This window comes from Mus musculus, chromosome 11, assembly GCF_000001635.26.
Source record: "Mus musculus strain C57BL/6J chromosome 11, GRCm38.p6 C57BL/6J".
In the NCBI taxonomy this organism is placed as follows: domain Eukaryota; kingdom Metazoa; phylum Chordata; class Mammalia; order Rodentia; family Muridae; genus Mus; species Mus musculus.
The window spans coordinates 67,844,628-67,863,363 of NC_000077.6; the positions used below are offsets into that span (position 1 = coordinate 67,844,628).

The 18,736-nt window shown below is 44.4% G+C and overlaps 1 protein-coding gene across 4 annotated transcripts in view; it reads right to left on the reverse strand.

The window, feature by feature from the left end:
- Positions 1-9,895: 9,895 nt before the first annotated feature.
- Positions 9,896-18,736, reverse strand: part of Usp43 (ubiquitin specific peptidase 43) — a 67,631-nt gene continuing 58,790 nt past the window's right edge. For 2 of the 4 annotated variants that reach the window (NM_001291049.1, NM_173754.4), the window contains exon 15: positions 9,896-11,917. In NM_001291049.1, the coding sequence (NP_001277978.1) occupies positions 10,854-11,917 (1,064 nt within the window). In that variant the 3' untranslated portion in view covers positions 9,896-10,853. The remainder of the gene's footprint in view (positions 11,918-18,736) is intronic. The other 2 variants (XM_011248915.3, XM_017314453.1) reach the window with 1 other exon arrangement.

Below are 18,736 nucleotides of genomic sequence, written 5' to 3' on the forward strand. Positions count from 1 at the left end.
CATCCATGACAGCTGCTAAAGTTACTCCTGCTTGTTGAAACTTTGTGAGCTGCCAGAAAGAAAAAAAGAAAAAGAAAAAGAAGACGGAAAAGAAACTAGAGCTTGTGGCACAGAACACCATTTTCTTAAGGGAAGAAGCATTTTAAGATTCACCCTGAATGTGAGGAACTGGAGGTCACTATATGGAGCCGAGCATGGCAGACTCACAAAGGCAGACTCACAAAGGCAAGAATCCAGGGATGGGAGGTGACATGAAAGTGCCTGTGGGCAAGCATTAGGGATGGGAAAGTAGGGGATGGGATAAGAAAAGGCAGAGGGATTAATATGATCAAAGTCCATTGTATGCACGCATGGAGTGCCATAACGAATCCCGAGGCTCTCTACAATTAACATGTGAGCATTTTCACAAAAAGATTCAAGTTCAAATTTTACCCGCTTTGCTGCTCTAGAGCAGCTCTGAGGGATGCGTGTGAAGTTGCTGGAGATGCTCTCACACCATGTGGGTAAAGCACCCAGGACCTCAGGGAACTCAGGAGCCAGGGGCTCTCTGGTACCTTTCACGCCCTTTCTCCCTTCTTATCTACCTCTTGTCTGCCAGTGGAGAGAGCCTGTTTACAGCCACATGGTTTTCCATCTCACGTTCCCACTACCACAGATGAACATAGAGTCGCTATTTTTTCCTTGAAGACTAAAAATATACTTCTGAATAATGCATGGATGAAAAAGGAAATTAAAGAGGAGTCAGATGGCATTTTATGTGATTAAAACACAGCATAGTAGAATCTGTCGGATGCACCGAGGCAGCTCTTCAGAGGCATTCATAACAGTAAATGTCTACAACAGAGGAGCAAAGGGATTTCTGATCCTTTAGTGGCTTCAGTGTTCACACTAGGAAATGAAAAAAAGGCTAGAGAGATAGCTCAATGGTTAAGAGCACTTGCTGCTCTTTCAGAAACCCAAGGAGTCCCAGAATCCACATGGTAGCTTAAAAGCAGCTGTAACTCCAATTTCAGGGGATCCAACACACTGTTCTGTCTTCCACAGGCATTGTACATATGTGTTATACATACACACATACAAACAAACACACACACATAAAAAATAGATAAATCTTTAAATTAAAAAACAAAACCCAGAATAGGGTACCTTAAATCCCAGCACTGGTGAGCTAAGTGGATCTCTGTGAGTTACAATGTAGCCAGAATTACACAGTGGCCCCCCTGACAAAAGGGCGGGGAGCACTAATTAGTGCTAAGAGAAGAAGAAGAATGGATATCCTGAAGGTAAGAATACAGAGTAATGAGATTCGATTGGAAAAAATACTAAGGAAAGTCAAGGAAACCAAAAGCTGGTTTTGCAAAGATCTATAGGCCTGGAGAGATGGCTCAGCGGTTAAGAGCACTGACTGCTCTTCCGAAGGTCCTGAGTTCAAATCCCAGCAACCACATGGTGGCTCACAACCATCTGTAACAGGATCTGTTGCTCTTTTCTGGTGTGTCTGAAGACAGCTACAGTGTACTCACATATAATAAATAAATACATCTTAAAGAAAAGATCTATAAAATTTAGCTTTCCTCATCAGAAAGAGATGACACCAGGTCTCAATACCAGGAATGAGAGGGAATGTCACTATAGGGTAAAAACATTTCAGAGAATAACACTGGGACATTGAGCAACTCAGGCAAACCATGTAAACCATGCTGCCAAAACTCATGGAAGTTGCGAGGTGGCCTCAATGAATGAGCAAATGAAGCAAACGGTTCTCAAGAGATAAAGTGTAAATGGCCAATAAAGAAGAAAGAAGGTTCAACCTCACTAGCTACCAAGTAAAAGCTGCATGAATTCCATCTTACCCCAGTCAGCATGAAAGCCTCCAACAAATGCTGCTGAGGATGTGGACAGAAAGAAACCCCTATCTATTAACACTGAGGACAGGAAGTAGTATAGCCACTACAGACCCAGCATGGAGGTTTTCTCAAAAGACTGATAGCATCATCAATTGTTTCGGGAAATGCATCACGCACTACCACTAGCTACTTTCTGGCCTCAATCTATTATTATTTTTTTATATGAATCAGCTATACCAATCCTGGTTATTTACCTGAAGAACTCCAAATCATCACATTACAGGTACACGTGTACATCAGTGTATACTGAAGCTCTATTCACAACTATTTCTCCCATTCTCTGTCTTCCTCAGTTGCCTCTAGGTCTTTGTCTAGGGTGGGGACCCTATGAGATTCGCCCCTTCTCTGTTAGCATGTTTATTGCTACTGTCCTTGTTCAGGTTTATTGATTAGGAAGCTGTATTGGTGGGATTTCATGAGTGTGTAGCTTCCTTGGCATCTCTAGGAGAGGCAGTCTCACAGCAGACTTTCTGTTCCCTTAGCTTTTAAAGAACTTTTTATGCCAGGCCAGGCGGTAATGGCACACGCCTTTAATCCCAGCCCTCAGGAGACAGAGGCAGCCTTCTCTCTGAGCTTGAGGCTAGCCTGGACTACAGAGTGAGTTGAAAAACAAAACCAAATGCACACAAAAAACTTCCCATGCTGTCTTCTGTGGTGATCCCTGACCCTGGGGTGCAGGAGTTGAGCTGTAAACTGATTCATCAGCTGGGACTGGACTCCACAGCGCTACGTTTTGATGAGTTGTGGTTTCCTATAATGGTCTCTGTGGCAAAGATAAGTTTCTTTGATGAAGGCTGAGAACTACACTTATTTGTGGGTATAAGGATATATATCTTTATGCTGGCTTACTAAAGTGATGCTTGTGAGTTCTCCAAAATCCAGTTGGCACTTATATATGTGTATATGTGGTATATATACATAGATGTATGTGTGTACACACACGCGCGCGCGCACACACACACACACACACACACACATATATATATATATATATATATATATATATAATTGATATATAAACAATTAGAGAAAAAGGCAATGAATTTTGGGGAGATCAGGGAAGAGATATATGGGAGAGGTTAGAGGAAGAAGTAAATGATATAATTATATTTTAATTTAAAATTATTAATAAAATAATTTTAATAAAACTATTGATAAAATTATTGATAAAGTAAAATGTTTAATATCGATAATATGTCATTTTCAGGAAATGGATGCAACTAGAGATAATCATATCAAGCAAATCAAGCCAGCCTCAGACAAATTTTGTGTGTTTTCTCTCATTTATGCTTCCTATATTTTGTGTAATATAAAAAAATCACATAAGTGGACATAAAAGTAGGAGTGAAATAGTCTAGAGGAACACAGAGGACTAAAGAAGGAGAGAAGAAAACGGAGAGAGTAGAGGGTACAGAGAGATTATACACTTGAATGAAAATGTTAAAGTAAAAATAAATCAGATAAAATAAGTCTTCCTTTGCTTTCTTAAAAAACAGTATTGATTTTGTAGCTAAAAACCTTAGCACAGAGAAAATTCTTGATGATATCACTGACAAACTCTACCAAACATTTATGGTATAGATAACAACAATTCTACCCTACTCTTCTAGAAAACTGAAGAAAATAAAGTATTTCCGAACTCATTCCATCAAGGTTCATTGCCCTAATAACAAAACCAGATGTTGGAAACAGAGAAACAGACCAGCAGTTTTTATGAGCTTAGATGCAAAAGGAATATCTAAATAAAAACTTAGACATCCAAACCCAGAAGAATAAAAAGAGAAAGTATGATGGCCAAGTGGAATTTATTCCCGGAATGTGAAGCTGGTTCAAAATTCAAAAATAAATCCTTATAACTCATAGTTATGATCATCTCAAAAGATGTAGAATAAGTGTCTGCCCAAATCTAAATCCATTTTTTAAAAAATAGCTCCCAGCAAAATAAAGCAGCTAAGGAAACTTCTCAACCTGATTTAGAATATCTACCAACAGTGTGACTAATTGTGTATAGTTAATGGAGGGTCTTTGGGAAAGAAGAAGTCAGAGGGAGCTATTTGCCCTTACTGGTACACAACACCATACTCAAGTTTCTGATGCAGCATGCCCAGTGCTTAAAATCAACACAAAATGACCGGGGGTAGAGGGTGGAGGGCAGGAGTAGATTGGAAGGAGAAATTGTCCCACCTTTAGTCTCGTGGGACAATTGTCTACATGGAAAGTACTTGAGGACTCACACAGAAGCTACTAAATGTCAGCAAGGTTGTAGGATACAAGGTGACAGACAAAATCCATTATTTCTACAGAGAATTAAGTTCCAGAAGTTAAAGAAGTTTGACGTTTCCCTTTACAGTACTATCAAACACAGGAACTTTTAAGGATGTTTGACACAAACTGTGTAAGGTACTCACACTAAAGGATTAAAACAAGACAAAAACCCCTGTACTTGGATACCTAGCCAAAAAGACCTATTTGAAGAGATATACCATGTCAATGGATTGGAATTCCACAGGTTATTAAAATGTTTTAATAAAAGAACTTAGTTTGACCACTGTCCTAAACATCTAACAGTCTCAAGTAAAATCTTGGGAAGTTGTTGTTGTTGTAGAAATCAGAAGCAGAGTTTTCTATTTTACCTGAAAATGCAAAGTACCTAAAAAAATGACCAAAATACCTTTTGAAAGATTAAAACTGCGAAACTCACAATACCCGACTTCAAAATGTTTGTAAAGTGAGATGATCAAGGGCTGACATTGATTTAAAGGCTGGCAGCCAGATCAGGGAGCAAGCATGATTTCTATCACTACATATAAGAAAACGAACTCAAACAAATCATAGCTAAAGTGTCTAGGAGAAAACGTAGTAGAGTTGGGCAAAACAGCACTCATCTTTAATCCCAGCACTGAGGAGACAGAGGTAGGAGGATCTCTGTGACTCTAAGGCCAGCCTGGTCTGCAGAGTGAGTTCCAGGACAGCCAAGGCTACACAGAGAAACCCTATCTCAGAAACAAAATAAAATTTAAAAAGAAGTAGAAGATACAAAAGAAGATTTTAAATTCAGACTCCCTGGGCTCTTCTCAGTCGTCCCCGTCCCCCCCCCCCCCCATGTGCTTTCTTGTCTGGTTTTGCTCTAGAGGAGAGGGCTGCTCATCTCCTTCATGCTTCATTTTACATTGTTGCTTCCTCAGCAATTGAGATCAGAACCCCATGCAGCCTTCAGGGAAAACAGGGTTGGATGGCAGGAGGCAAGTCGTGTTGAAGAATATCTAGAAAATTCCTTAAACACAGGCATTATATATATATATATATATATATATATATATATATATATATATATACACACACACATACATATACATATATATATATATACATATACACATATATATATACACACACACACATATATATATATACATACATACATACACACACACATATATATATAATATGTAAGTACACTGTAGCTGTCTTCAGGCACTCCAGAAGATGGCATCAGATTTCGTTACGGATGGTTGTGAGCCACCATGTGGTTGCTGGGATTTGAACTCAGGACCTTTGGAAGAGCAGTCGGCGCTCTTAACCGCTGAGCCATCTCACCAGGCCCCCCACAGGCAATTTTTGATCAGCTCATGTTTTAATTTTAGTCAGCCAAGAGGGATAAAATGTAACTTGAGATAGGACTGAACACACAATGTAGAGATGCATTTGCTAGTAAAACTGGTTCAAAGACCAGCCTGCTCTGGGTCAAAGAGCTTGCAGGTCTGGCTATCACAACCCAGACTTAGCTGTAGTCAAAAGAAATGGAACCATCTTTAGATTACGATAAACAGGCAGCCAATCAATGCTGAGAGACGGAGAATCCGTTTTCTCCCAGGGCTGAGCTTCCCACTAGGCTATCTAATCCCAAGTGATCATCCCTAAACATATATGCATATAAGCCACACTATATGAACTTAGTGTGTTTTCTATGTTGTAGCTTCAAGCTTTTCCATCCACACCCCAGTTCCCAAGTAATAACTCAGACGCTTATTTACAAGTAAGTGCCTAGGTCGTACACTTGGGCTTGCCCCCCTGACTAGCTCGTAACTTATATAACCCATTTAAACTATTCTATGTCTGCCACAAGGCTAGTTACCTCTCCTCGGTTTCATGCGTATGACTTCCTCAGAGTCTGGGTGGTGATTCTCCCAGTGCCTGACTAACTCCCAGAGTTCCAATTTCTCTACCTGAACACCCAAATTCTATTTCCAGCCTTTTGTTATTAGGCCATCAGGTTTTTATTGACAAATGATGCTTCCAAACAGTACACAAGAGACGTGTGTGTATAATAAATTTGTCATGACTTCAAGAGGAAGCATAGGGGAAACACAGGGAAGAGAAGAAGGTAGAAATGGTGCTAATACAGTACTTATGTATGAAGTTCTTAAAAATATATAAAATTTTAAATTAAAAAAAAGTAAAAGAAATGGAACTGAAAGATACAAAGGAAAAGGATAGCACTTGGAAAGGAAGGTGTGTCTCTCACATCGCTTCACACCCCCCCCCCCAGCCTTTCATCTTTGCCATGATTGACAGATGCACGGGGCCAGCAACCAGCAGTTAAAAGCAGTAAATGTAGTTTGTGGCTACACTCATTCAGGAACACTGCCACATAGGGCTGCTATTCACGTGAGTACCTGATCCTGCTGGCTTCAGGAGAAGCACCAAAGTGGCCAAGCAATTGACCATTTGCTTGACCACAATCATAGGCCAGGTTACAGACACACAGCCAACTCTCCCCCATGGTAGCCGCACACAGTGTGCATCAGGCTGGCACTCCAGAAATGAAGGCAGCAGGCAGCTTCTCTCCGGGGAGCAACTTCAAATCCCCAAATCTTTCCAGAGCTGGAAAAATAGAAACCTACTTGGCATTAAGGAGTGGTAGCTTTTTCTTCTGACTCCTTTATAGGCTAGGATGCTGCTGGGTGTGGTAGCCGATGCCTGTAACCCCAGTACCTGGGAGACGAGGCCGAAGGAGTTCTAAGCCATCTTTAATCACACGGTGAAATCTTGGCCAACCCTTTTAAAGCTGGGCATGGTGGCCCTGACCTTCTGCTCACTCATCCCAGCACTTAGCAGGGTAGAGACAGGGGTATTCCCTTGAGTTCCAGACCAGCCTAGTTGGCAGACCAAGTTCCAAAATCAATTAGCTATGAATCAATCAATCAATCAATCAATCAATCAATGACAAGCTGGCAGGAGCTATTGTATTCATCCACATCTCCTTCCCCCTTCCCCAGCCTTTCCCATAAGAAATCGTTTTTTTTTGCCTGGGCCACACTCACAGGAATTCAAGACCCTAGGAGGCTTTGTCAGCCAAGTGGCCCCAGTGGAAACTAGTTCTCTCCTGAGGCTATTTCAACATCCCGAGAAGTCATTTGGTCTCAGCGAGTGGCAGAATGCCACTCAATGCCAAGTGACCCACATATTTATACCATTAATACTTGAAGTTTGAAATTACCTTGGTTACATCCACTACATTGTCTTTTCCAACTACTACAGGTTGCTTAACGGCAGTAATTTGTGTATTTCATGTCCTATTATCCCGACAGAGCCTGAAGCAGTATTTACCACCCAGTGAGGCCTGGGGATGTTTACAGTCAATTATGGTAAGTTCGGGGACATCACTTAAGCAATCCTGCCAAAGATCTAAAGTGAACCAAAGCAAAATTGCATCTCTGGAAGAACAAAGTCAAGGCCACAGACACAGAAAACAACCTGCCACCTGCCCTATTCCTATCACGTCTGCACTCAGTCCCCCAATTTCGTGCACAAGTGAGATTTAGAGAATTTATCAAAACTTAATCAAATAGCAAGCCCAGTGACAAGGAGTTTTTCAGATGCCGACTTCTTGCTGGAATGAATACCCCTGAGACCTGGGCCCCTGGGGCAAGCTGTTGATTTTACCCCAGTGGAAAACAATTCACCATTCTGATGAGCAGGAAAGGCCAGAAGCAACCCATGGCTGGGGTCTGGGCCAGATGGTCCCAGGTTCCTTTAGTGGCTTCTTATTCAAAGGACTGGAATAAGGGCTTACACTTATTTGTGAAAGCAAGCAACTTAGTTCAAAGTGAAGCTCAGATTAGGCAGGAGTGCACTATCAAGATTAACAGCAGAACACAGGAGAGTACTTACAGGCCCTGCTTATTGCTTGAGGCTTCCTTTTATGGGGCTCAAAGGAAGAATATGGTTGCTAAAAGGCCCAATATGAATGGTTCTCTGTTTTGATTGGTAGATTATGTCATGATATCATTTTCCTAGTGGTGCATGTCTTTTCCCATAATGCACCTGATTCTAATCATATGCACCCCCAAGTAGGCACAGGTTAAGATGGTAGGAATTCTAACTTCACTTGAGGACAGTTTTGCTTCCATATGTTCTCAAGACCAGTTCAAACTGGATCAGCCTTTCCATTCTTTCCTGATAAATTGGGGATACATCTGAACAGAAACTGTTTATGTTCTATTGCTGTGAGAGTAGGAGAAACTTGTCCCATTGTGCAGAGATGGGTGTATGTGTAGCTCGGCTAGGTGGGGGTCTGAGGCTGTCAGGTACATAGCTCAAAAAGGGGTCTATGTACTTGGAAAGGAATTGAGCTGCCAATCAAATTGGTGAGTGCTGCTGCTGCTGGTGTATGTGTGTATAAACCAAACCAAGTCAAGTCTCAGGTTACTAAACCATCCCCAAGCGCTTGCCTGCCCTAATTTGGTTTGAACAGATTATTTTAGAGTGGGCAGTGAGCAAAAATCCTGGCTCTGGTAACTTAGTAGCTGTGTGACCTTAAGTGGATTAAACTCTGTGCCTCAGTTCCTTCTTCTGTAAAGCAGAGTTAACAGTACCTACCCCAGAGGATTATAATGAGGGCCAGAAGGATGCTCTGTGGGTAAAGGTGATTGCCACCAAGGCCTGATGACGTGGGTCTAGTCCCTGGGACACACATGGTGAAAGAACTGGCTCCCATAAAGTTGTCCTCTGATGTCCACATGTGCTCTGTGGCACAAAGGTGCCATTGTGTACACACACACACACACACACACACACACACACACACAATGTAACAGATCTTTTTTTCTTTTTTTCTTAAAACTGGGAGGCACTCATAATCTCAGAGTCTAGGTCATTACAAGAGAGAGGCCCGGGTGCAAGCCTGAGTTACGACTCAATTTTAGAGAACAAAGTGAGACTGAGCTTGGTGTCAGCCAGGAGCAAATGATCAGCCGCCACATCTTCCATATCACAATTTAAGAACTGAAGAAATGTGGGCTGATAGGGAACTTGTAGCCCCCCGGGGGTCTGATTGTTGGGTCTTCCAGCTTCTTGATTATGTTAGTTCTATCTTGCAACTGTTGCTTAGATGAAAGGCAAATTGTCTTTCTCACTGGGGAAAAGAAGGAATCCCATTCCTCCTGATTTAAAACAAAACAAAACAAAACAAAACAAAACAAAAAAAGCTGTAGAGACATGCAACAACGCACACGGTGGTCTGGGGGACGACTGCATTCCTGTGGCCAGCAGTCTTGAAGAAATATCCCGTGAGAAAGGAAACACCCTCCAGAGAATGTTTACCTGAGAGGCTGCCAATGAGCTGCTGCTGGCCCCAGTCCTGGGTCTAGGCTTTGCAATGTCTTTGTAGGAAACTCTAAGGTAATCCTAGACCAGGTCCTTAAGTGCAGGCAAATACATAGCAGCACACCAGCGATCACCAGGTCAGCCAGGCAGCCTCAGACTCATAGGTGCTGGCTCCTTCCAGAGAGAGAAAGAGGCCTTAGTCTCCTTCAGAAACAGCAAGTCAAAAGCTAGACACGGTGGCTCATGCCTGTCATCCTTCAGAAGGTTGAGGCCGGAGGATTGCCAAGAGTACAAGACTTGTATGGGCTACAGAGTGAGACTCTTGCCTCAAAAATATATACAAATTTAAAACATCTTTAAATGAAGGAAAGGAAAGGATGGATGGAGGCACAAATAATTTTAATTAAGAGCTTTTTTTTCCCTCTCAAGTTTCAGAAACAACACAGGCAACTGCATTCTGATAGATAGCAACAAGCTGTGACTGACTATGCAATGTAACAGGAATGAAGTGAGTCACTTTTCAAATTTCAGTAATTCAGTCCGCCATTTGCAAGTTTCACAAACACAATTTTTATTAAAATTGTGCATAGATCTCATATTTTTTTTAAAAAAACCTTCTTTATTCTGATATCAAAATAGTTATCTTTTTAAAATACCGTGAAAAGCTGTAATACAATTTTGTTGCTATATATTAAGTAATCTTCCTGAGATATCAGTCTCTTCTCTCCCATCTCTCGCCGCCACTGTCACGCTCCCATCTCTCACCGCCACTGCCACACTCTATCTCTTATTCTTTTCTTTTCTTGGCATCTTTGACACTTATCCAAGACAAGCATGAAAAGGAAAAGATCTTTCTTACAAGCCCTTTATTTTTAAAAAAATGAAAGGAAAGAATGGGAAAAAGGAGGGAGGGAGGGGAAGAGGGAGAGGAAGAAGGGAGAATAGAAGAAAAGAAGCAGGGCATGTAAGCTAGGGGCACACAAGCTGGTGAGAGTGAGTATCTGCCGTGACATCAGAGTCTTTTTAGTAGACTATGGCAGGCCCTGGACTTACATACACCAAACACTAATTTTAGCCTTGTCATGATAATTTGGGCTCAGCAGCACCGTCTAGTGGCCAGGCTGTATCAAAACCCAGCAATGGGAACCCAACCACTTTGACACCAGGTTATTGGAATATGACAAGAGTTACAGAGACCAAACTTTTCTTTTTTGGGGGGGTGGGGGGAGGCCACAAGTCAACTGGATTCTAGAAAATCCACTCTGGACACAAGAGCCTACAGATTCTCAGTGTACAGCCCCAGGGATGGCGGCTTCACACAACACTGAAATGTTTCCATCAGAAGCTGGACTCAGGTAAGGATTTCTTTCGACCTAAGGAAAGGGTGTGGTATTTCACTCTCTGCAGGGTGCCATAAGAAATCTGTTCCCCAGGAATGGTCCTTTGTGAGGTGCCAGCTGTACTGGCTCGAGGGGGCCTGCTGGCTTTTCGGGGGAGGTGGAGAGAGCTGGGCGCAGATCTGATGTCCCTCTCCATGTGGTTGCCCAGGCCCTTGGCTGGGCTCTCTCGAATCCTGAGGGCCTGCTCATTCATGGCAGCAGGGCTCAGCCGGTCACTCCCTAGGGAGATTGGGGGTGCTGGTGGTGAGCTCTCAGTCCTGACAGTCCTCTTGTGTTCTTTCTTCCAAAACACAGACTTCAAAAGAGTGAATGTCCCCTGTCCCCTGTCTTTGTCAGGGGCCCTTTCCTCCATGGCAGCCTTAGACTTCATCTTGGGTAAGGTACCTGGGCCACTGTCCTTAAAGTTTCTAAGCAAGCCAGTGGAGGGGGAAGGTGGGCTACTCTGGCTTCCCACCTGGCTACTTCCCTTCCAAGGTGTCATCTTCTGGCCCTCAGGGCGAGCTGGCTTTTCATCCCCCACTGAGGGCATCACAGTGAGGGGCAGGTCAAACTTTTTTGGGAGCCTGATATCCTGACTTACATTCCCCGTTCGTGTCCTGGCAGTGTGCAGACTGTCATCTAAAGACCCCAGGGCTGGATGGTGGTTGAGGTGGCATGAGGAAAGGGGCACCCCAGTTGTTCCTTGCCCAATGGCTCGACCGCTGTCTTCACTTTTAGCAGGAAGGGTGCCATCTGACCTCGGTGACGCTGAAGTCTCTTCCCCACCAGCAGCACGAGTCAAGAGCGGCACAATGGACTGGCTGGTAGAACGGGGTCTTCTTCTGGACTCTAGGTATTCCACCAGTTCAACGGATGCCCCGGGACGTTTCTCCCTGTGTCCAAATGACCACCTCAGGGGCATGGTCTTGAAGGGCCCATGCCTGGATCGGGAAGCAGGAGATGCCTTCATGCTGATACTTCGGCCACCAACACCCCGAACCAAAGGTCTGGTCTCAACTCCTCCTGAAAAAGACATGAAGACCATGAGCACCTGCTAAGGGATATATGCCCTGCCAGCCTTCAAGCAATGGTGTATCTGGGCAGATACATAATCAGGTCTGGGTACAGTGACCATAGCACAAGCGAGATACACAGGGGTCCTGCCTTTCAGGGCCACCAACAGTTTCATCCATGATCTCATAGAATTCATGTACACATTAAAAACCTACAGGGGAAGCCACAGGCCAAGAAGACAGCCTTTTTTGACATCCATAGGGGATTGCTCCTAGGATCTTCTGTGGGTGTGCAAGTCCCCTCTAATACAATAGCATGCGTAGTCTTCCATGGACTTTACGGGATTTCTAGATTATTTATGATACTGACACAAAGCAAATGCTATGTAAACAATTGTCATGCTATGTCCCTTAGGAAGTAATCACAAGAAAAAATATCTGTGCATTTTTAGTAGATATTCTTCACCCTCCCCAGACGTTGTCCCCGCCACCTCCTGAACCTGCCTGCAGTTGACTGAATCAGCAGATAAGAAAATGATGCTGAGGGCTGACTACATCCACGTGCCCTACAGCCAGACCACCGAGGGGTTCACTGAGTCAGCTGCCCTGAGGTCTAACATTATTATCATCTATCTTTAACTATGTCTAAGGACAGAATGTTTACCAAATGTCTCTTAAATTGGGTCAAAACTGGGTACTTCTACTTTAAAATGAAAGGATGTCTGTCACATATCCCATACTGAGCCCAAAAGAAAACAAAGTAACTGTAGGCTTCATTTTATCCAATTTACCAGTGCTGCCTTTGTGTCTTATTGTAGTTTGCAATTGCCTGTAAATAGCTGGGAAAGTGGTTTTGGTATATAGTCTTAAGTGAGTAGGTTAGAATCCTACAAGGCACTGTGATTCAACTTGCAGACACGCACACGCATGCACACAGACACAGACACACACAATGTACTATGCATGCATGTGAAGACGGACATACACAGCAGGTTAGAGAAACGGATTCTCAAAGTGATGAAATGGGGAGGGGCTGAGAGTGTTGCTACTTCATTACTTACTTTCCTAATTCTTTTCTACAGCTCGGCCCTTCTAAAAAGAACATACGGTGATCAGCATCCAGTGCCCTTCCCAAGTGGTGTTACCATCGCCACACTGCCGGGACTGCTTGGCGCCTGACATGCGCTGCCCCTACTCCATGTAGGCTGCGTGCTAGTCGGTCAAGTACATAAGCACGGTGCTGGCGACCACAGCTGGCTGCTGACCATAGGCTGCTCATGGAGTTTAGAGTGTTATCATCGGCCGAAGCTTACATCCCTCCCAGTCCTTAAGTCGAAACTCTAACCCCAAGGTCATAGCTTTAAAACAGTGTCCTTATCAGAAGAGGTAGGAAGAACCAGAGTTCTGACTGCATCAAAGAAGAGGACTCACCATAACCCAACCTAACTACCCCCCGATTCCATCCTGCAGAGCCATGAGGAATAAACTTCTGTCACTGGTAAGACCCCAGCGTATTTCTGTTACAACAGTCCCAGAGGTCTATGACAGACACTGACTTTAAAGATAGTCAAGGACTTTGGCCACAAAACACCCATGTGGGGATGTCCTGAGATTCTCAGGCACACAGGTGTGAGGTCAAGGAGAGCAAAAGTCACAGCGAATGCTGGGATAAGAATCTAAGTGCACAAGGACACTTAGTCTGCCCAGCAGCTGAGAAAGCAGCCCCCAGGGGGAGGGGAAAAGTACGGAACCAGCCTCAGGCAGATGGCAGAGAGGATTCATGGGGCTCTCGCCTGTCGGGGGTTTCACATGCCATTTTTGATATCTTTTTCTTTAGAGCTTTTCTTTAGACTGGCTAGGAATAGACCTAATTCCACCCAAAATACTTTGTCATTTCAGTTTGCATTGACCTTGTGGCTCCGCCATTCAATCCCCACACCTGGGGAAAGATAAAACACAGCTCTGGAGGCTGGGGTGTGTGTGAAGTTTTCTTGTTCCTCGTCCACCGCCCTGAGAAGGGCAGAGAGGGAAGCTTTGCATCAGGAGGACAAAGCTGTGGCTTCTCGCCCTTCACCAGGTGGAGTGGCCTGGAGCCCTGGCAGGGAGCGAGAGGACCTGGTTGCTGCCGTAAATAACTACTTTTCCCTTCTTCCTGGTGTGGAAGGGCCCTGGGCCAGGGCTGACAGCAACCCACAGGACACACACCCAAAGGACCCCTTCAGCTTGCCTCTTTTTGGACAAAAAGCACCCTTTATTTCTTTTCATCTATTTATCGCCCCGTAACAGGATCTGAGGGAGTGGGGACGGAGAACCTTAGATAAACTGAGAAGTAAATGGTATAAGCAGAGAGAAAAAGCAGCAGGTACCCTTACGGGCATTGCTCACTACCAAGCAGCCCGCCTCTTCTCCAGCCTTTCCTCTGGGAGATGGGTCATCTGGGAGCGTGGAAGGAGACTGGGATCCAGGGAGCCTGAGAGCCACAAAGGAGCTAGTCTTTTTTGTTTTTTTTTTTTTTTTTAAAAACATTTATTTATTTTTATTCTATGTGTGTCTGTCTCTACATATATGTGTACTGTGTGAGAGTCTGGTGCCTGCCTGCATAGGTCAGAGAAGGGTGTCAGTCCCTTGGAACTGGAGTTACAGATAGGTGTGAGCAGCCACGTCATTGCTGCGAACTGAACCCAGGTCCTTGGCAAGAACAAACATTCTTAACCACGGAGCCACCTCTTTCTCCAGCCCAAGGTGTACAGTCTTAAGCTGCATCTTCTTAGAGGTTGGAGACACCCTGCAAAAGACAGTCACCTTCTCAGGCCCTACAGGACCCCTCTGTGGTGGGTCCTTGGTCTGCTGAGGCATACAGCCTCCAACCAACCATAGGGCGGCTGCTCCAAGAGATGCCTCCTCTGTTCCCGTCTGCGTACAGACACCTTGATTCTCAAGTCACTTCTGTTCCTTGGGCCAGTGATGTGATCTCCAAATTGAGGTCACACCGTGCTGCTGGCAGGAGCCTTAGGGCCTCTTCTCCCCATCCTTAGTTCATCTTCAATGGGTCAAGTACTTTCAATATCCCTAAGGGTTTCCATCACATCTTAACATCCACCCATTAATTTATCCCAAAAATATTTAAGAAAAGCCTACTGTATGCTAAAGACTATTTTTTTTTCAGTGCTTGGGGAAAAATACAAATAGAATCCAAGATGGTGCACATGCCTTTAATCCCAGCAATCAATGAGACAGAGGCAAGCTAATCCCTGTGAGTTTGAGGTTAGCCTGGTCTACATAGTTTCAGCCCACCCAGGGCTATATAGGGAGACCCTGTATCATAACAATAACAAAAATGCAAGTAGAAAGTGACTGTGCCCTTGGGGTTTGACAAAAACCAAAACATAAGATATTGTGTAACACAGTGGGTGATAAAGGCTACAGTGAACAAGGTGGGATCAGGAAGAAGAGGAGGGTGGGGCACGAGGAATGAGCAATATCTGAGAGACCTAAGTGAAAGAGGAAGGGGGAAAGGAGGAAGGGAGGCAGGGGGAGATCTGAGGAAGATGAGTTCCAGACTTCAGGAGCAGCAGATGCAAAGACCCTGGGGTAGAAGTGAATTTGCTGTGTCAGGCGAGCATCAAAGACAACCAGAGCTGGAACCCAGGAGAGAAGCGCCCATGCTATGTGCACCCAGGACAGCTTCTGAACTCCAATCCATATTTGAAGATCTCTGCCACTGACTTTAAATATCAAAAACAATTCCAGCCCCTCTCTGCTCCTAGTTTAGTTGTCCCTTTTGCTCTCATGTCTCTTGACAGCCTGGCAGCTACTTCTGCCTGGACGGCAGAGGCAATCTAAAACAAACTTGACCCCAAATTTTCTGGTGGTGCCCGAGAAGCTCAGGCAATGTCTACAGACAGGCCAGGGCTACTCTTCTTCCTCTGAGACTGAGCCAGTTGGACAGAAGTGGGCAAGAGAAGGGCTGGATGTCAACCACCATCCCTTGGGAGCCAAAGTCACCGTCCCTTCTCTCACCCCAAGTGTCCCTTTGCTCTAGAGAGGGAAGAGCAAAGCCTTGTGGGCAGAAACAGAAAAAGCAACAACAGGGTCCATCATGGGTGTGGTTACTCACAACCTAGAATCCCATCACTCAGGAAGCTGAGAGACTGAGTTCCTGGCCAACCAGTGTTCCACAGTGAGAGTTGGCCCCAAAGTAGAAATGACAACAGAGAGGACCCAGAAACAGAATAACTCAAAACAAAACAAAGAGCAGCAGCCGCAACAACACAGAAGAGCAGTTCCTAAAGGCACAGAGCTGTGCAACCAATGACCCTGAGGGAGAGAGACAGCATCAGGGTGTGACCTAACCAGGCTTACAGGGTCACCGCTAAGATCCCATGAGTCAGTAAATAGATAAGAATTATCTCACATCCCAGTAGGTGTGTAACCAGGAGCCTGCACCTGTCCCAGGATAGTTATAAATATGACTCAGCATACTTGTAAGTGAAACCATCACATTAAAAGATTGGACGCCTCTGATCTTGGAGCAAAAGGGCAGTCATAAGACCACATGGGAAAACGGAGGAGAGTGAGGGGGTAGAACCAGGAGCCACAGCAAACAACTAGAGGAATCTGAAGGCAAAAGACAATAACTCAAGGGAAATACAAGACAAAGTCCCAAAGAAAGGCCTGAGTGTGCAGAAGGAAGGCATTTGGGTGCGGGGTGGGGCTGAACACCCAGGCATGTGCTAGAATTTCTGAACTCTGAGGTCAGAGAGAATCTTAAAAACTTCCAGCCTGGGAGAACAAGAGACACTCACGTGAAAAAGAACAGTCTGGGCTTCTCACCTGCAGCCCTGGGGCAAGGAGATCGTGGGAAACCAGCTACCGATGCAGAAAGCAAAGAATTGCAACCCCAGAGCCCCAGGCCAGCCAGGCTACCACCCACTGGGGTGAAGGAAATACTTCTGTCTGCTAAGGACTTAAGAGCTCAAGTGCCTGAAGGGCTCTGACAAACACTGGCAGAGCAGAGATCTCAGGGCAGAGGGCAGAGAAGACAAACACGAAACCACAGTGCATCCCACAGTGCATTCCACGAACAGTCTATCCTCCACAGGGAAGGCCAGGCAGCCTCGGAAGGTCAGCTCAAGCCAAGTCGGGTACACAGGATGAACTATTGCAGCACAATGGGGGGAAGAATCCCCAATGGGGCAGAGGGAGATGGAGGAAGGGTTTCAAACCTCTCCTTGTGGGAAGGATGTCAGGGGAGAGGGGAGGGAAGGGCGCGGCTCCAGCTCCAGGGTTACTGGAGAAGAGAGAAAAGGCGATGAGGAAGCAGAATGCCTGGCAGGAAACAGCTGGTTTCTTACCGACTTCTAATGGCAGGAAAACGTGATTGATTGTCAACACCGAGAAAGCACCCAGGAACAAGGTAGGAAGAAAAGCAGAACTTGCAAATTAATTAGGAAAGGAAACCAACAGCAACCAACAAGTTTTTTGTTTTTTGGTTTTTTGTTTGTTTGTTTGTTTTTGTTGTTGTTTTGTTTTTTGTTTTTGGTCTGAAGAACCTGAACCTCAAACAGAAGTCACTGTAAGGCTACATACATGAGGCATTTACAAAAGAGCCATGGATTAGGGATGAACAGCTTAGAGTCCAGTGCTTGGGGTGTACCTGAGAACCAGCTGTCTCCTATTGTACTCTCTGTATCCACTCAGCTGTGGTTTTTCAGCCCCACCAGGTCTTCCACTCTTTTTTTTTTTTTTCTTGCCAGCTACCTGTAGCTGTCAGTGACAGCACCCTGCAGGTCCCATTTGGCACTCTCCCAAAGCTCCTTGCTCCTCAGTCCTCACTGTGTCATTCCTGCCACATGCCAGCATGGTAGGAATTGTACATTCTAAAGAAACATACATATCTAAAGAGACATTCATATCCCTCCCTTTGGCTAAAGTCAAGTGAAACAGTGCATCCCATTCAATTAGAATTTCCCTGGAATCACAGCTGAAAAAAGTCTGATTCCTCAAGATGAGAACTTCACTGCTGAATACACGTTTAGTCATCGTCTGAATACTTTACAGGAGAGAATTGAGCTAAAAATCAGGAATACATTTACAGATGGGAAAATAGTTGTTATATCGATTGGTTATATTACTAAGTTGTGCATACAAAAACAAAACAATAACAAAAAGAGACATATTTAAAGTGACATGGGGGAAAGGACTAAAGCAACCAATCACCTAATATCATATATGACAGTAAGCGCTCAAGCCCTCAAAAAGGTACACAGAGCACTTATAAAATAACAAAACAGACTTTTCCATGAAAGAAGATAACATTTGAGACGCTCATTCTTGGACCATAATTCGCCAAATTGGAAACAAAGAATAAAAAAGACGACCGCACGGTCTTGAATACTTGAAATTCCCAGATACCATCACAAGGGGAATGAAAGCTGAAGTGACATACTATCTGGGAAGGAAGAAGACCTACTAAAACCTTTAACGCCCAAGAAAAGCCACAGAGGATGATTATCAGGCTAAGGATTTGTCCTAACAAGCTGGGGACACCTAAGTGCCGGGGCCCTCTATTCACAACGGTCTCTGGGAAGGTCCCCTTGGGATAGATCTATCTCTTCCTTCCTTTCGTCCTTTCCTTTTTTTTTTTTTTTTTTTAAACATAGTTACATCTTCCTGCAGTTGTAAAGGTAGGGTGCTTTTATATTCCTTTGGCTCTCCAGCACCTCCTTTTCATATTTGCCCCAATTCTATGAGTTTTAAGCCCCAATAAACTCTGTCTTAGTCAAGGTTACTATTGCTATGACCACACGCCATGACCAAAAGCAAGCTG